The 17,697-nt window shown below is 40.3% G+C and overlaps 2 protein-coding genes and 2 long non-coding RNA genes across 4 annotated transcripts in view; 2 read left to right on the plus strand and 2 right to left on the minus strand.

Moving 5' to 3' along the window:
* Positions 1 to 8,797: 8,797 nt before the first annotated feature.
* LOC116060566 lies at positions 8,798 to 11,523 on the minus strand. Its single transcript, XR_004107535.2, has 3 exons — positions 11,000 to 11,523; positions 9,866 to 9,942; positions 8,798 to 9,260 (listed from the first exon to the last, which is right to left on the minus strand). It is a non-coding gene; the product is annotated as an uncharacterized LOC116060566 (long non-coding RNA).
* Positions 11,524 to 11,905: 382 nt separating this feature from the next.
* Positions 11,906 to 13,532, plus strand: LOC116060550. Its single transcript, XR_004898678.1, has 3 exons — positions 11,906 to 12,640; positions 12,731 to 12,787; positions 13,265 to 13,532. It is a non-coding gene; the product is annotated as an uncharacterized LOC116060550 (long non-coding RNA).
* A 561-nt stretch (positions 13,533 to 14,093) lies between these two features.
* LOC118492901 (free fatty acid receptor 2-like) lies at positions 14,094 to 17,169 on the plus strand. Its single transcript, XM_031314185.2, has 2 exons — positions 14,094 to 14,229; positions 15,974 to 17,169. The coding sequence occupies exon 2, from the start codon at positions 15,981 to 15,983 to the stop codon at positions 16,890 to 16,892; it is 912 nt and encodes a 303-aa protein (XP_031170045.2). The 5' UTR covers positions 14,094 to 14,229; positions 15,974 to 15,980; the 3' UTR covers positions 16,893 to 17,169.
* lim2.5 (lens intrinsic membrane protein 2.5) overlaps positions 17,150 to 17,697 on the minus strand; it is a 4,975-nt gene continuing 4,427 nt past the window's right edge. Inside the window, exon 5 of the mRNA XM_031314196.2 lies at positions 17,150 to 17,319. Coding sequence (XP_031170056.1) covers positions 17,258 to 17,319 — 62 coding nt within the window. The 3' untranslated portion in view covers positions 17,150 to 17,257. The remainder of the gene's footprint in view (positions 17,320 to 17,697) is intronic.

The raw sequence follows: 17,697 nt of genomic DNA on the forward strand, positions 1-17,697 counted from the left end.
ACAGTAATAATCATAATATTTTTTCACAATTTATACTGTGTTAATACATCATAGTATGAAATACTTTATATAAACATTTAGTTTTTACATTTAGTATGATTTTTGGCATGCGTACATTGAGAGAGACACTGCTGTTTAACATGTATTTGGCAGTGTGGCTTTTTTTGTTCATATTATTTTTAACATTTACTTTTTGTTCAAACTGAACTGGCTGAAGATATAAACATGAGGAGAAACCAATAGAGATACTTTTTTTTCTTTTGCAGAAGTCTCTACATTCTTCTGCAAGTGTTTATTCTGTTAAGCCAGAATGTTTTCATCAATCTCCAATTTTGTATTCAGTATATCTTTTAATGCATCTTACTGCCACCGTGTTTAAACATGTAGGCTACTGTATAACAAGTTGCCAAGTGTTTAGTGTACCAGATTTTAGAAACCAGCAAGAGCCTCTTTTTCAGGTTCTCTCACGGTTCAGGCTGACTGCTTTAAATTACCTCAGCAAGTTTCCTGTTCAAGACTGAATAGAACAGAGGGGTATAGAGGGGATTAGGTGGTGGTTAAAAGGTGGGCTTGAGCACAGTTGTACATCAGTGGGCTGTTGCAGACATATTCATGTAGCAGCTCATCTGGCAAGGTAAGCCCTCTTGTCTATATCACTCAAAGGAAAATATGAATCCTTTAAAACTCCTTTCACAGTACTTACATTCTGATTTAATGTTACAGAATAAGTCTGTGGTTGGCTTTAACAGAAAATTAAGCAAACATTTTTTTTTACTTTGATAAACCTAGAGGTGCTTGAGGCCTATACGGGGGGAAAAAAACGACTCCTCTAGATGATTTGCAGTGACATAGTGGCTTAATATAATGGCTGATATTTGACTATTGAACATCTGCTCAGTACTATTTTCAATAGCTTCCTGTGTCACGGAGTAAACAAGCGTATAAATGTGCAGAAATTATACAAGACAAAAGCATCATAATCTAATTGTAGTAACATTGTTACAGGTGCTGCGTTTCAGAAATTAAGAGGTCAGAAGGTGGCGTACCGAATGGTGTACAGCGACTAGCCTACTTTCTTCATGGGGACTGCTCATCTGCTTAGACTGCTACGCTTGTGTACTGGTTCTCTTTTTGTATCTCTGTTTCTGAGTAACATTTTAAATGTAAAAAAGATAACACAATAATAAATATTAGTGTCATCTTAAAAAAAGGACTAACCGTCTACATGTTTGGCCTAGAACTGGAAACAGTAAAAAGCAGCCTCAGAACCTGCATAATTCTCAAATACAAATGAATACAGCAATTATTGACGCCCTTCATTATTACTAAGATTTTTATTAGAACATTGTTGTAGTACCTTTTTTTTTGGGGTGGACCTAATTTTACTACCTAAAACAAAAAGTAACAAGTGTGTAACCATGAACATGTGCATTGCTTGATAAAATGGTAATCAATAAAAAGTATTTACAGCTTTTCTGATATTGTATTGTCACACTTTTTATTAACATTTGTAATGTAGCTGATCTTTAAATAAGGAAAAAGGGTGATGTATGGTCCTTATATGTTGTAAAATATTCTTAAAAAACACTGACAATCCTCTGTCTTTGGCATTCAATATGGTTTGTTACAGTATTATTTTAACTTTGTATCTGAGAAGTCATTGTTTAATTTTTGCCACATCACTCTGGTATGGTGGATGTCTATATACTGCAGCAACCTCAGCTTGGTGGTTATTCGACTCTCACAGTAACATCGCTCTGTGCAAAAGCATTTCCAGTTTGTCATCATTTGTCACTAAAAGTAGCATCAGAAAACAGAACAACCACAACTAATTTTGTCTTCTATACTACCCCTCTGACTCTCCCATCCTCCACTCACCCTACAAAGGCATTTCAATGCTTCAGCTGGTGAGAAGCTGGAGCATCGCTGTACCCAAAACAATTACTGCAGTGGAGGGGAGCTGTGTTGTGGTGCCATGTCAGACACAACCTCATTCTAGGGTCACTTGGTACCAGTACCATAACATACATTGTCCTGTGGTGTATGATGGGCGTCACACAACTGCAGTGGAAAACCAGTTCAGAAGACGCACCTCAGTACTGGGTAAAGCTGCAGAGGGCAACTGCACCCTGCTGATGAATAATGTGAAGCTAGCAGACGACAACCTCAAAGTTTATGTTTGGATCGACCCAGACTCTAAACCAACTCAGAAATTCTATCATCAAACTGTAACTATCTTTGTTGGTAGGTATTTGTAAACTTAAATTTAATTTAGGAAATCCTAGCCGGAATGCAAAATTTAGCAGTTTGCAGGTTTCAATTATTAATAGAAATATACCATGCAAGAGTACCTTACTTTTTTTTTTAAAGGCCAGTGATTCCCCCAAACTCCTAAAATAGTATTAGTGTTCACACCACAGCCACACACAGCTAAAGGTGGCTGCTCAACCTAATCTATATTTGAAGATGTAGTTATGTTGGTGACTACACCTGAAAGCTACACAGTACTGATCCTAAACTGTGGTCAATATAAAGGGAAACCCTTACTATCCTTAATTTCACATACATTTCTGTAATATACAGCTGTGCATCTACACAATTGCTAATCTAGAAATAAAATGTTTTTTTTAAATATATTTTTACTATATTTTTTCAAACAAAAACAATGATCCGACAAGAGACAAAGACAGAACAGGGACTAAATACACCAGGTAACGAGGACTAACGAGGGACAGGTGACACAACAGGTGAAACACATCAGGTCGGGGCAGAACAATCAAACAGGCGGGAAAACACAAGACAGGAAGTAAAACAAGACAAGACAGGGAGCAAAACAGACTACTACAAAATAAAACAGGAAACAGACACTAACAAACGTGACAGTTACATCGCTTAGAGCACCTTTAACAAGCATGGCCTACAGTGGTCATTACAAAAGCATGCTCTGACTGCAGCCAACATTGTTGAACACCCCAGAACTTTATTTTAAATTATTGTGGACAAGCTTCCAAAGATACCACATGTCAAGCTAAGGAAATGTGTACTAAATTATGCATAACGATGGATAAACAAATTATAGAGAATATTTCACAAGCGTTATAAAACTGCTGAGGAAGATCTTATGATACGATCGAAAGCTCCAGAGCAAGTTGCTTACACTAAATAAGCCCTGTTACGGGACTGTTTAGTCCCGGTGTTGCTGCAAAATAGCCTCAGGAAGGAACTTGTTTTGGTGGAACATGCGCTCCACTTCCGGGATTGCTTCGTTGCCGTCGGAAATTCCGCCAGATTTCACTCTTTTCAACCGGATGTCCGTTACCTTCCGTTTTGTTTGTGTTGGAATTTTAAACTCTGGTGGATTTATGAGGACTATGTTTTTTAATAGCTCCTCAGATCTCTGCATGGTAAATCCAGACAGCTAGCTAGACTATCTGTCCAATCTGAGTTTTCTGTTGCATTCCTAAAACAACTTTTGTACGTACACATGTTCCACCAAAACAAGGTCCTTCCCGAGACTAGTTCTCTTAATACATCTATGATTTTGCAGCGGCACCTTGGCTTTTCCTGGTGCTATAAGCGCCGCCAAAGACAATTGTTATTAGTTTAAAGAAATTCCAATAAACCACAGCACGTTTTTCTCCCATCCCGGAATGCTATGTGGACTAGCCAGACCCTCATCAGCAGCTGTGGAGGAAGGTATGGCAAAGCGAGACTAACTACTATCGCGAGAATTCAGCTGCTGTGCAAGGTAAACATTGTTGTGTTTAGCATGAGCAACACAATTTAGAAACAGAAAATTAACTAGGTACCTAGCAAGGCAATCAAGCGCACGGACACCAAAAAAACTATTTACAACAAAAATCAATACAGTAAGATATCCCATGTCTGTGTGTATCCAGACATGACAAAGAATTAAAGTGGCCATATTATGCTCATTTTCAGGTTCATAATTGTATTTTGAGGTTGTACCAGAATACATGGTTTAATTTAAAAAAAAAACATATTTTTGTTGTACTGCACATTGCTGCAGCTCCTCTTTTCACCCTGTGTTCAGGTCTCTGTTTTAGCTACAGAGTGAGACCTCTCACTGCTGTAACATCTTTGTTGGCAGTCGCACATGCACAGTAGCTAGGTAAGATCACATCATCTAGCTAGCTGTTTGCTTCTACAACTTCAGTAGTACAAGGCAGGATTAGCCGGGAGACTTCTAAACGAGGGCACACTTCCAACTTTGCGTGGAATACCTTCAGAATAGGGACATGTAAGTAGTTCTTTTGTAGATTATGGTGAACTAGTGTGTGTTGTAGCAGTGTTTTGCCATTCAGAACGAGCTAGCATGCTAGCGCTAGCATGCTATGGTTAGCCACCTCGTTTCGGCTAGTGACGTAAAAAGCCCTGCCGATTTTAAACAGCTCACCGGAGACTGAAGGCAGGACACATTCAGAAACCCGTATCTCACTCAAAACAGCATGGATGTTTTTTTGTTCCAAGTTTGTATGCGTGTGGAAGCACCAGAGACACAAAATAACATCCCAAATCCCAGAAAAAGTGATTTTTTCATAATATGGGCACTTTAATTAACAAACAAAATGATGCCAATGGTTAAAAAATAAGCTTTACTTACCATTTAAATAACTCTGGATGGGGAGTGTCCATGTTAAATTGTTCCAGGAAAACAATAATATTCCTCAGCTCGTTAGTGCACCAGTGTGGGTCTCACGAAGCCTGAAGGTTGCTATGGCGATGCCCTGGCACTACGTAGCTGGTTTAGCTAAAAATGGCAACGTTATCCAGTCTTTTATCTTTTGTACAATGTGCTCATAAATTCAAAATAATCCGGCATTCCAGGCCCTTAGTTTGGCGAAGGAGTTAGCCACTTTAGCTGGTTAGCACATTGGCTTCCATCGGACTAATCTGAAACCCGACTGATTGATTAACCCATAACCTCACTTGTTGCACTTCCCTTAGCTCCAGCGGTTTCCTAAAGTGCTCTTCATCTGGCCTCCTTATTGCGGGTGTAGACTTTGGGACACAAGAAGCGATAAAAAAAACCTTTTTATTTTTAGGTTGCTTTATTTAAGCGCCTGGTGTGGTGTGGTGCTTTATACAACAGGTGTTGCACCAAATTCTTTCTGTGACCTGTGTCAAATTTTGTGACTCTAGAGGGCGCTGTTGTATTGGAGTCTATGACTGTACTGAGCTGTACTGACACATTGACGAGGCACTTGCGCAAATAACGTAAGCTCATAGAGGACTAAAGACATACGAACGGGCTACTAAAGAAATGAACTTCTTGAACTACTGAAATAGGCTAAATGCCAACAGCTGTTGTGACATACTTCCGCTGAAATGTCAGCCACCGCGAATAATTCCGGTAGCCTCTAGCCCTACGCGTCTACTTGTTCTGGTAGGTAGCTAGCTAGCTGCTACGACATGAAAAAGTCAAAGTTTAAATACCAGAGAGTGTCTGGTACAACTGCCGAACACTGCTGTGTGCCACAGTGCCAGGCATCTGCAAAGTACAATACTGTACTTAGTTTTTTTACTTTTCCTGCCGATGAGGAGCTGAGGCGTAAGTGGATTGTCGCTATCCGCAGGGACAAATTCACTGTTACGCCTCACACTCGGGTGTGTAGCCGACACTTCAAAACGGAAGATATGAGTGAACCAGCATCAGAAACAGGTCGACGGCTGTTAAAAAAGGGTGCTGTTCCTATGTTATTTGAGTGGAACAACTTCTCCCTTCCACCTACAAGACCGGGGGTTTGGGAGAGAAGGGAAAGACCGCCTCCAGATGATGACAGAGAGGATACACCGGACCAGGTAACATTCTGCGTTCCCATGCAACACGACTACGCGTCGAAACCTGATGCTGCAGTCGTTGATTTGGTGTTGGAGGAAAATACGTCTCTCCGTGAGGAAAATCGCCTGTTACGCCAACAGATCGAGGGCCTACACCAGGGGTGGCGAACCTGTGGCTCTTGAGCCGTATGCCTTTGCCTGCTCCTGTGAGGCTCTTACTGTGTGGCTGGGGGCTGTGTCATTGGTTGATTGTTGTTTTTAACTTTTCTGAAACATACAGTATTTCAGATAAGTAAAAAAAAAAACATTTGAATGCATCTGCCAATACATTTGCCAATTATTTTAAAATGGAAAATAATGCAGCAGAGTTCTGAGGACAGATTCTGCAACCTGAGGAAAAACAGTGGCCACAGATCACCTTCCTCGTTAACCCTTTCACTGCTGAATCAGATTGTTTGAAAGCCCCTTTAGTGACAAATGAGTGAGAGAGTTCTTCGAGTGGCCACAACCGAGTTCAAGCAAGACCTGGAAAGGATTGTGGATAACAAAGACTGTCAGGTTTCCCACTGAGTCAGTCTAAGTGAGAAAAAAAACTATGAAAACTGCTATGTATTATGACTGTCATCAGATCTGGAAGACACTGTTGCTGTTGTAGTGTGGACGTGCATGTGTTGTGTGGCTTTTTGCTATGGTGCGGTTTTTTTGTGGCTCTTTATACCTAACTGGTTGGCCACCCCTGGCCTACACTGAGGCAGCGGTTCGGCATTCACCGTTTTGCTGCCTCGGACAAGGATATCAGGTTCTTTACAAGGTAAGTCTAGACAGGTAGGCGTGTGTGTGTGTGTGTGTGTGTGTGTGTGCGTGTGTGTGTGTGTGTGTGTGTGTGTGTGTGTGTGTGTGAGAGAGAGAGTGTTGTGATGTGACTGAGGGATGGGGGAGGTTGTAAAGTGCAATATTAAAAAATTATTGTAAGAAGCAGTGAGTCAGGAGCACACTGTATATGGAGGGGGTTTGTTGCAGTATTTGTATTCTGTCATAAAAACTCTTGTGGTGTAACAGTAACACAGCCACCCATGGGTGGAGGCTCCAGGTGCAAGTCCTGGCAAGAGTTCGACATCCATTTGGGTAGCTAGTCCACTAGTTTTGTACCAAAACTCCTTAGTTTTTTCAATTTTGCACAGATACATTTAATTAAAGTTATGTGTGTACATTTTGTGTAATTAATTATGAACAGTTCTGTATTCAATTTCTTTAGATTTGCATCATATGATCTACTGATGCGTTTCTGGGGCTTGATTGCGAACTCTCTACCATCCATGGTCAGGTGTCAATGCCCATCTTCTCCTCTCCTCCAGAGTGAGGTATTTTCCTCCGACAAGTCCCACTGCACTCTGAAGGGGCTCATTGGGATCGCGCCACATGGGCCAGTGACATTTGTCTCTGCGCTGTATGCTGGGTCCATCAGCGACAAACAGATTACCCGTGAATCTGGTGTCCTCAATCTGCTCAAACCTGGGATGGTTGTCATGGTTGACAGAGGTTTCCTCATTAATGACATTGTGCCCTGCAAGGTTTACAGGCCAGCCTTCCTCTCTGGCAGGCCTCAAATGTCTGCATCTGAGGTTAGGGAGACCCAGGCCATAGCACGTCTAAGGGTGCATGTGGAGCGCTCCATTCGCCGGGTCAAAGAGCACAAGTTTTTTGATTCTGTGATTCCCCTACGGGTTTTTGGGAGCATCAATCACGGTGGCTTGTCTCCTTACAAACTATGAAAATGGGCCACTGGTAAAGGCCTGGGCAAAGAAGCCTGAGGTCTAATGATTTGCAACATGTAAAAAGAAACCACACTGTATATTTATACACTTCATGAAGGCCCTGCATATCAGGCTTTCAGCCAGACGACCTTCAACAAGGCATTGCACATAACATACATACAAACTATGTATATGTGCAGTGCCCTGATGAGGGACATCTGAGTGAAAGCTTGATATGTAGTGCCTTTATGAAAGCTTGGTGATATTAAAAATAATTGCATGGATCCAAGCATAAAACCAGTTTGTTTGTACATTCAAAAAAATCTTTTGTTCTAGAATCCTTTTTTAAACCCCTTTCAATTCCTTAATCTTATCAGAGTTTATATTTGTTTGAAATCTGTTTGTATACAGGGCAGATGGAAAACTGCAAAAGAACGTAAACAGATATGATAGCAGTGTAGGGTTGGGTACTGTTTGGATTTTTACGATTCCGATGCCAAACGGTACTTTTAAAACGATTCCGATTCCTAAACAGATTCTTGAAAAACTGAAAAATGACATCAAAGAAAGGCTCTTTTATGGAGTTTTTTTTTTTTTTTTTTTTTTAAATTGAAAATTTCAATTTAATATATTAACGTTTTAAAGTACTTAAATATATAATAACTAAACCTAAGTCACCTAATAATAATAATAATAATAATAATAATAATTTATACTTTATTAATCCCGCAAGGGGAAATTACAATACCTAACACTTAACTACAATAATTTAACAACAGTTACACTATTAACAAGTAACAACTAAATAATTGTTGTTGAGTTGAGACTACAGAGAAAGTGTGATATTTTTACGTCCGTTTTGGAGCGTGTACAAAAAGCCATCTATCAGCAGTGATTGTAGAGTGCATTTCGGGGGAATAGCACGGACACGCACTTCACACCGCGAGCGGGCACGTGCACCACTCGGCGTAAAAGGGAGAAAGAAAAAAAAAAAAAAAAAAAGAGTCTGCCACTGTCCGGAGCGACAGAGGGAAAATATTTCAGTCGGAACCGAAATTTCCGTTCTAATCCGGTCCAAATACTACCGTTTGCATAGGAACGGGGTCCATAGTGGAACCGGGTTTCGGTACCCAACCCTATAGCAGTGCAGGTGTAGATGTGCAACTGCAATGGGGCGTGACAGAGATAATGGAATAAGGGTAAGCAAAACAGTGCTTGAATGATGGAGAACAGTTAGCACGTATTTACACTGCAATCAAGTCATTAATTGGCCAAGAAGGCATTGAGGTAGAAATAAAAAAAGAAATAGTCAACTTTTTCTTTAATGGTTTGTATGACTTCCAAGTCATGGGGAATTCTCTGAATGAACATGTCATCTTCTGTGTAAATGACAAAGTCACACCAGTCACACCCAGAAATCAACATTTGTCCCTGGACCTGCCAGTAATAAGGATGGGATCGCCTCAGTGTATGTTTTCCGTCTTTTATCATAACGTAAGGGCAGTCCACATAGCTAGTTACATTTGGGCATTTAATTTCTAACAGGCCAAACACTGGCTGCCCCTCAGGATCAAACACAATCCCATCGGGTGTTGACCCCATCCATGGTGCCTCAGGGTGGATCAGGAACCCACAAGGGTAATGGTTGACTTCCCTCACCTTGCAGTACTCCTCTACTGCTATAGGCTCCAAGGCAAGACCCCGCTGCATGTCAGCAGCAAAAGACAAACATAAAATTAAGTACATGTGCAAAGGCATGCATAGTGCATCTACTGAATGCAACTAAATGAGTTTTGTGCGTATGACTGTGCGCACACATGGGTTGCTTGTATGAAGGAGGGAGTGTGTGCGTGCGTACATCCACGGAAGTATGGTAAGTGAGTGAGTGTGGGGGGGTAAATATGCATATGTAGTTATGTGTGCATTTAAAGTGATACTCCAGTGTACTTCCAAACATAGCCCTGTTGATGGCGCTCTCTGAGTGCTGGTGGTAGGAAGAAAAACGAAAAGATTTGGAACAACAAAGACGTAATAATGAACTGGCACACTAGCTCAGCTGTTATGTAAAAAACAACTGTCTATGCTGTACCTAATTCTCTCGTTCTTCTACCTACCAACAGCACTCAGTGAGCTCCACCAACAGGGCTATTGTCGGAAGTACACTGGATTATCTCTTTAAGCAAGTAAGCAGTCTGAGTTAGCGTAAATATATGTGTGCAAATGGATTTGGTGTGTGTGTGTGTGTGTGTGTGTGTGTGTGTGTGTGTGTGTGTGTGTGTGTGTGTGTGTGTGTGTGTGACAACACATACCTGATTCCTTCTGCAAGTCTCCTCTCTCTTGGTCTGGCTGATATGACCATGTCATTAACTGGACCAGGTTTAATACGCTGCATCGAAATAAAAACATGTTTAAGAAACATTCAAGAGATATCCATACATAAAATGAAAGAGTCATTAAAAGGCTTGCTACCATGGTCCTTGGTTTGTGCCACTTTTGTTCAGTTTCTGTGCAGCTGAACACTGGGGGAACTGATCTAAGCCTTAGCTGGGAGTAGTGCGCTATCTGGTACAGTAGAGCTGCCACATGACTGCACAATGCTGTACCTGCCACACAGGTACACTGGCATCTCTGTAGCACCACTGGCTTTGAATCCCTTAGCACAATCTGTTACAACACCAAATATTTGTTAGAGAAAATGTACCAGCTACAACTGCAATTAAGAGAGACAGCCTTTCACACACTAAATTTGTGAGCTTTTGTTGAACTTTGAAATGTGTAAAGTGATACAGGGATTGATACTTAATTTAGCCTATCGTTGACCATGTCAAATGTAAGAGATCATGATTAATCTCATTTTACTCATTTTAAAATAGCAATGCAGAATAAGTAATGAAGAAATTATAAGAACTCTTAAAATCTTGCTTCTGTGGGAGCCATTCATTTTACATTCTTTCTGGCACACCCTGTATTCATACTTCACGCGAAGCCAGATATATCAGGTACCATATGATTCATATAGTGCAATGATGGTGTTTCTGTATTTAATTCACAGCAATGATATGACTCACAGAAACTTGATTTTGACAAACAGGAACCTGTTTCTTTTGAACCTGAACTGAACCTGAACTGAACCTGCAGGATGACTTTCCCTTACACTCAGACAGTGAGGCTTCTGGCTTTTCCTCATAGATCTGAAGCACTCAGACCTAACTGTGTCCTCTTCTGACTCCTTGTTTGAAACTGTGATTAACATACAGGTTAGGGTATTGCATTTCAGAAACACAAAATATTTATGACATTAACCTATCACTCTGCTAACGTTATTAGCGTTGCTTCGTCACTGTGCTAACTTTGGCTAGTAAAAAGCATAGACAGTAGCTAAAGCCAAGGAGCTAGCATGTATCATCGTTTATTTAACTCAAAACAGAGGCTTGTTAACTTACCTTCGTAGTTGTATATATAGCTGGACACTGTTGCGAGGAGCGAGGAAGAGTGGACCCAAACGCAGGGAGAGGCAGGCAGGCAGGAGATGGTTAAACTCAGGTTTATTGGACAACAATGAGGGGAGCAAACAACAAAGGAAGTCCTGAAGGCAACAGGCAAAAAGGTCCAAAGTACAAAAAAAACAAGAACAGGGAGCAGAGACAGGCACAGGAACACACGAACTGACCGGGAGGAGATACAAAACACTCTGACAAAGGACAAGGGGAAACACAGGGGCTAAATAAACTAGGTAAAGAGAAGACGCAAGACAGGTGACACCAGGGATGGGGAACAAGTGGAGCACATCAGACAATCACACAGTCAAAAAAACTTTTTTGACGTTGGTGTCTTCGATGTGGCCTGGATTATTCGATGTACGTCGTTTACCGTTATCCTCGGCAGGTCCTGCAGCGATCGAGTAAAGAACGCCATAGCTACAGCTAACGTTAGCGAGTACCGGAAGTACTGCAGCTGGCTGAAGAGTCCGGAAGCATCAGAACGGAAGTCCGCGGCATTTAGCCTATTCGAATGCAGATCTATTTACTGAAATTGTAATGCACAGTAAACGTAATCCTGCTGAAGTCCACCTGTTCACAGGAGTGATGAAAGCTGTTTGGTTAAACATGGGAAAGTAAGAGGAGTCACCTGAGATTGTTTTGTGTGTGTATCAGTCCATTTCTGCAGCGTTACAGTGGGGTAACATAATTTGACAGTAGGCCTATCAAAATATGTGACCTGTCCTGCTGAAGTCCACCTGTTCACAAGAGCAATGAAAGCTGTTTGGTCCCCAGCAGTGTTCAATGGATGTTATGTGTTGTGAATTTTAGACCAGTAGGCCACCACGATGCCCTAAAAATATCTAATAGAAACAATTATCCAGCCGTTGTTGCTCCTTACATAAAAAACATACAAAAAACTTGTACCTATAAAATGTTATCATAACATATCAGTGTTTAGTATAATGGCAATGTGTCATTGCAAAAAAATCATGTAATAAATCCAAGATGTCAGAGAGGTTTGATTACTTGTTAAATAACATTTTCATGCCATCTCTCTAGATGCCCCAGTAATCCTACCTAAGTCCTTCTGCCACCTGACAGGAGGAGTTCTAAAGTGTGTCTGCCAGGCTGAGGCGTCCCCTAATGCCTCTATATACTGGACCATTGATGGAAATGAACCTCTTCCATCCTCCTTCAGCATTGTTTCCACAAATAAGAAAAATTTTGTGTCTGGAAAAATAAGTGGCCCAGCTCAAAGCCAATCTAACATATCTTGCAGAGCCACAAACGTCCTGGGCAGCGACACCATACAGCTGTCTGCACACTTACACAAGAGAGTTTTGTGTATCACATTTACTATGCTAATTACACTTTTTTCCATTTACAGCCTCTTTGTATGTGTGGTTGTCAGCTTTATTGCTCCTGGGAATTGGTTTGCTGTTTGGATGTGCGTTGTTCATTTACAGAAAATATTCTAGAAACAGGTTGGTAGACTTTACTCTTTGTCATACATAACGACTGTACTGCTAATATTAATCTTTTTAGTGTTATATCTAACAGGTCGCCACCGGGCTTTGTGTGCAACACTAGTATCCTTTTAAGGTATGAAACTGGAATATAGTGTTTATGACTGACAATGATTTATTTCAAAGTTTCTGAATTCAAATAAAAAATTTTGCAGCTTTTTTTAAGGCCACAACATGTATCAGACAATGTCCAACCAGAACAAATATACAGCAGTCCTCAAAGGTAAATACAACTATTTTATTATAAATAACAGCACACATACTTGTTTTTATGTATTGATATGACTGAAAAAGGCTGTTATTTATGACAGGTGAGTAGCCTATTTTGTTTTTATTTATTTTATTCTCTCAGGCATTTGTTTAATTAGTGTGTGTGTGTGTGTGTGTGTGTGTGTGTGTGTGTGTGTGTGTGTGTGTGTGTGTGTGTGTGTGTGTGAAATTGTATGGTTGCAGTGTCTTGCTTGTTTTTGTTGATTGTCTTGTATTATTATTTCCATTCATGCTTTGTTTTAATGTATATGCAGTATTTTGTTTTATGTGAAGAAAGGTGCTATATAAATAAAATTGACATTGACATCTAAGGTTTTAAGAGCATCTAATTGGTTCTCTGCCGATTTCCCCAACTTTCTCTCTCTCTCTCTCTCTCTCTCTCTCTCTCTCTCTCTCTCTCTCTCTCTCTCTACTCTCTCTCTCTCTCTAGATCACAAGATTTGGATGCACAATCAAGCCCGTGCAGACCTGAGAGTAACTCTGAGGTGGACAGATTTTCCAGTGTTTATGACAATTTTGTGGCAGAAATGAGCAGACTAACCAGAGCTCAACAGCACCAGGAAAATGCAACAGCCGCCCAAAGAGAAGACGAAATACAGCCACAGGCAAAGGTGCAGTGACTGATGACTGATGGAAAAAAAAAAAGTAAGTGCAGTGGTTTACAACAGGCATAGACCTCGACACATAGAACCAAAGTCCTGCAATTAAAATTTGATTCTTATTGATATTTTTAATTTGATTTAGTTTGTTTTGTCTCTACACATTTAACGTAGTTTATTTTTAAGTCACACGTATGAGTTTTTTTCTCTGATGTTGCTTATGTTGCTCAAGCATTGAGGAATAATTAAACTACACTTTTGGCTTCCCACACAGAGTGTAGATTGCATTCAATATTTAAGCTGTTCCCAAGCAACAGAAATCAGATTTACTGTTGAGACTATATGTTACGTTCTGTTGCTGAAACCAAACAGGTCTCAATTTGCTTTCCTGTGATAATGTCACAGAATTTTTTTTTTTATTTGAAATGATGACGTGTTCTCTGAGTTTGTGGTGTAGGCGTAACTTTGAATACATGCACGTCATTCACGAGTTCATTCCTACAGAGATCTAGTGGGAGGGGGTCCTTTATTTACATGATCAGTATAAAAGTCAACATGAGCTACAGTTTTGCATTTAAGTTAATATTAACCAATTGGTCTCATTGCTCAGTGTAGAACGGGTAGAGAAGTGTACACACTGGGGTTTCACATTAAGTGACTTGCTGTTTCCGGCTTATAACACTTTATATCAGCTCATCTTTGAACTCCAAAGTTATAAACTGGAAAGGCACAGCAAGACAAACAACACGGAGCGTTAGCTGTTTTAAAAAAAAAAAGCCTTAACACTGTTCTACTTGTAAGTAAATATCTTTATTTATTTAATCAAACATTGCAGATCCTTTTTGCTATTGAAATTACACATCTGGTGTTTGTAATCTGATCTTGAGAGCTGACAATGCTCTGTCATCAGACTAATGAAAAGCCATTTTCCTAACTGACTTTATTCATTTTTATATGAAATACAAGTTGCCTGTAAACAATTAATTAAATCAATTAAAATTATCTACAAAGTTGCTGAGAGAAACATTAAAATGCTGATTTGATGTGTTTGATCAGATACATTGAAAAATAATGGTAAATAACTGCACCAACATTGATAATTTAGTTTTGATGTCTATGTCTTGTGTTGTGACTATTGCCAAAAGTATTAGCCTTCAGATAATACTTCTCAATCAATGTGAGATTGATGGCAGATTCTAGTAGTATTTGTGGTTGTGGGGCTATGGTTTACATTGAGATGGCTGGGACTTTTTTGGTTCATTTTGATCATTGATTATGTGGTTTTTCAAACATGATTTGTATTCCCTCATAATCTCTATTCTGCAGAAGCTCTGAAAGGCAAGGCAATCTCTTATGTAGGAGATAACATCTCCTACATAAGAGAAACTTTTGGCCAACATTGTTCGAGAATATTTCACTAACGTTATAAAACTGCTCAGGGAGATCTTATGATACGACCGAAAGCTCCAGAGCAACTTGTTAACACTAAATAAGCCCTGTGGTGGTACTGTTTAGGCAACTAATGTTAGTTAGTATTTTAAAGTTTTTGTGCGTAACTTTTGTTATATTAATGAACGTCCGTTATATTCAAGCCATTGCCAAATGAGTTGATACAAAGCTAATTAAGACGATCAGCTCCACACAACTCTCTCTGTATTTCTCAGTATGGCTATGTTTAGAACATGGTGTCGTCTGGCACAGGAACTCGAGTGAAGATAATTACCTCTTCTGAAGAGTCCATCATGTTTTTTAATCCTCCGAGTCCTCCTTGGCTACAAGTAACTGTGTGGAGGAGGGGTGGGGGCGCGCAGGGGCGTCGGACTGGGGGGAAAAAGGGGACCGAGTACCCAGGACCCTCATGTGAGGAGGGTCCAAAAAGATGCTAGAATGAATAGCTGTGGATGCGGGGAGGGGCCCATTGAAAATGCTTTTCTACAGGGCCCAGAATTTTGTGCTACGCCCCTGGGGGCGCGTGTGCGATTATGGAAGGCTTGTGTCATGTGGATGCAACAACAGTTTTGTTGTCATTACTTAGAATTCCTCATGGGGGTGACAGAAACTACGCATTATGGCTTAAAAGGTTAAGAATGGACTTTAAATCTCAATTGGTATGCCAACGTATAGAAGAAGCCTTAAAAAATAGAAGTGACCATTTACATTTGCATGAAAATTGCACAACTCTATCTGCTGAAGAATATCTTGTAATTTAATTAAAATCTACAGGACAGCTGCTAATGTAGCCTACATGGTGGTTTTAACCTGAAGCGCCAGATTTTAGGGTAGACGCTAGATCTGGATCCGCTAGACATGTCAACGTCAAAAGGACGTGCCTCGTGGCCCGCCTTATTCTGCCTCTGATTGGCTTACCCTGGTATTCTTACCCTTGTGTATCAGTAACAAGATTAGTTTATTTTTTGAACCACATCATGTATACCGACTTCACTGATTTGTCACCATAAAAAACAATTTGTAATTTTGTACCACCTGTCTCTGTTACTTTATAAATTCTGATTGGTGTGTGTTTACTTCCTTCGGTTTAGGGTCATAATGGAGCCAGTGGTGAGCAGTCCGGTCATTCTCTCTGTTTACATAATTTCCTTCGTCATAGGCCTGCCAGCCAACCTCCTGGCTCTCTATGCCTTCAGTGTTAAGATCCATTCCAGGCCAGGTCCAACAGACATCCTGCTTCTCAATCTGACTGTCTCTGACCTGCTCTTTTTGATCATCCTTCCTCTCAAGATGCACGAGGCAGCGTCAGACATGAAATGGTATTTGCCCAGATTCCTGTGCTCCATCACCTCCTTCACCTTTTTCTCCACAATCTACACCAGCTCCTTGCTGCTGACAGCGGTCAGTGTGGTTCGCTACATTGGAGTAGCTTTCCCTATCACCTACCATCAGCTGCTCAAACCTGTGTACGCGATAGTTACCAGTGCTGTTATTTGGCTAATTTCAGTAGCACACTGCAGCATTACTTTCATTGCCCAGCACCACCCAGCCCTGTACAACAGCAACTCCAGTGTCTGCTATGAGAATTTTACTCCGAAGCAGTTGCAGATTCTCCTCCCAGTACGTTTGGAGTTTTTCTTTGTGCTCTGCCTCATTCCTCTTCTAATTTGTGTTTGCTGCTACCTGCGCTGCATCCAGATTCTGTACAACCGCCCCAGGATATCCCGGATGCAGAAGCAGAAGGCCATCGGCATGGCCTTGGGGACTCTAGCTGTGTTTCTTGTTTGTGTGTTGCCATATAACTTCACTCATGTACTGGGTTACTTCCAGGGTAAGAGCCCACAATGGAGATACTACACTTTGCTGCTTAGCACCTTCAACACCTGTATTGATCCCGTCATCTTTTTCTTTTCCTCCTCCACTTTCCGCTGCACAAGTACAAGGTCAGTTTTCAGGAGGAATGTACGGACTGTTTCAGAATTACAAATGCAAGCCCCAAGCTCTGTGTAAAACGCACTTTCAATACAATATGTACATATCCAGCTTCAATGTTATTGTTGTACCGTATATTATGGACATTATATCAGAATGTGTAATGCTGCACAGATTGCTTTAACAGTTCAGTTAATTTATAAAACTCACATCTAGGTTTCGCTGGTTACTGGGAAACAAAATATTTTGTTGTTAAGGGTGACCGAATCCTGCTCAAAGGGACAAACAATTGTAAATTATTTTATATACACATTTGATTACAAAACAACAACACGATTGGTGCATATGCAAAATTCCAAATTTTATTATTTTACAGTAAATTCTCTATTTTCGAACTGGAATTGATATCTTTTGCACCCTTGACACGTTATTTCCTGTTTACTTTAACGTGGGCCAGCCACTCTTCTGCACTCATGCATTCTGTAGGCACACATGTAGAATATACCTGCAAAACAAAACATAAGTCATGTGGTGTGTAAATTACCACAAAGGCCATTTCTATTGCACACAGACACGCCAAGTACAAGTTAATGACACAATAACAAACTATATAAAATATTAATATATAATAAAAAATGATGGCAAGACCGTTAATATATGTTAATGTGTGAGATTGAAAATATAGTGGCCATTTGTGCAAAGCTGATGAGACTGTACTTATTAATTTCTGTCAAGAAAATTTCAAGAAAATTAAATTGTTCATGTGACAACATTGCATTGGAGATTTTATTTGTTTTTTAAAGATTTGACAGAGCTGTTGTAAGAATTTGGAATATGAACCGTTTTTCTCAGTTTGCAAACTGATATTTGTGTAAGAACTCAA

This window comes from Sander lucioperca, chromosome 10, assembly GCF_008315115.2.
Source record: "Sander lucioperca isolate FBNREF2018 chromosome 10, SLUC_FBN_1.2, whole genome shotgun sequence".
Lineage (NCBI taxonomy): Eukaryota > Metazoa > Chordata > Actinopteri > Perciformes > Percidae > Sander > Sander lucioperca.

Coding starts and splice junctions, on each gene's coding strand:
- LOC118492901 (XM_031314185.2), top strand. CDS start 15,981: ATGGAGCCAGTGGTGAGCAGTCCGGTCATTCTCTCTGTTTACATAATT.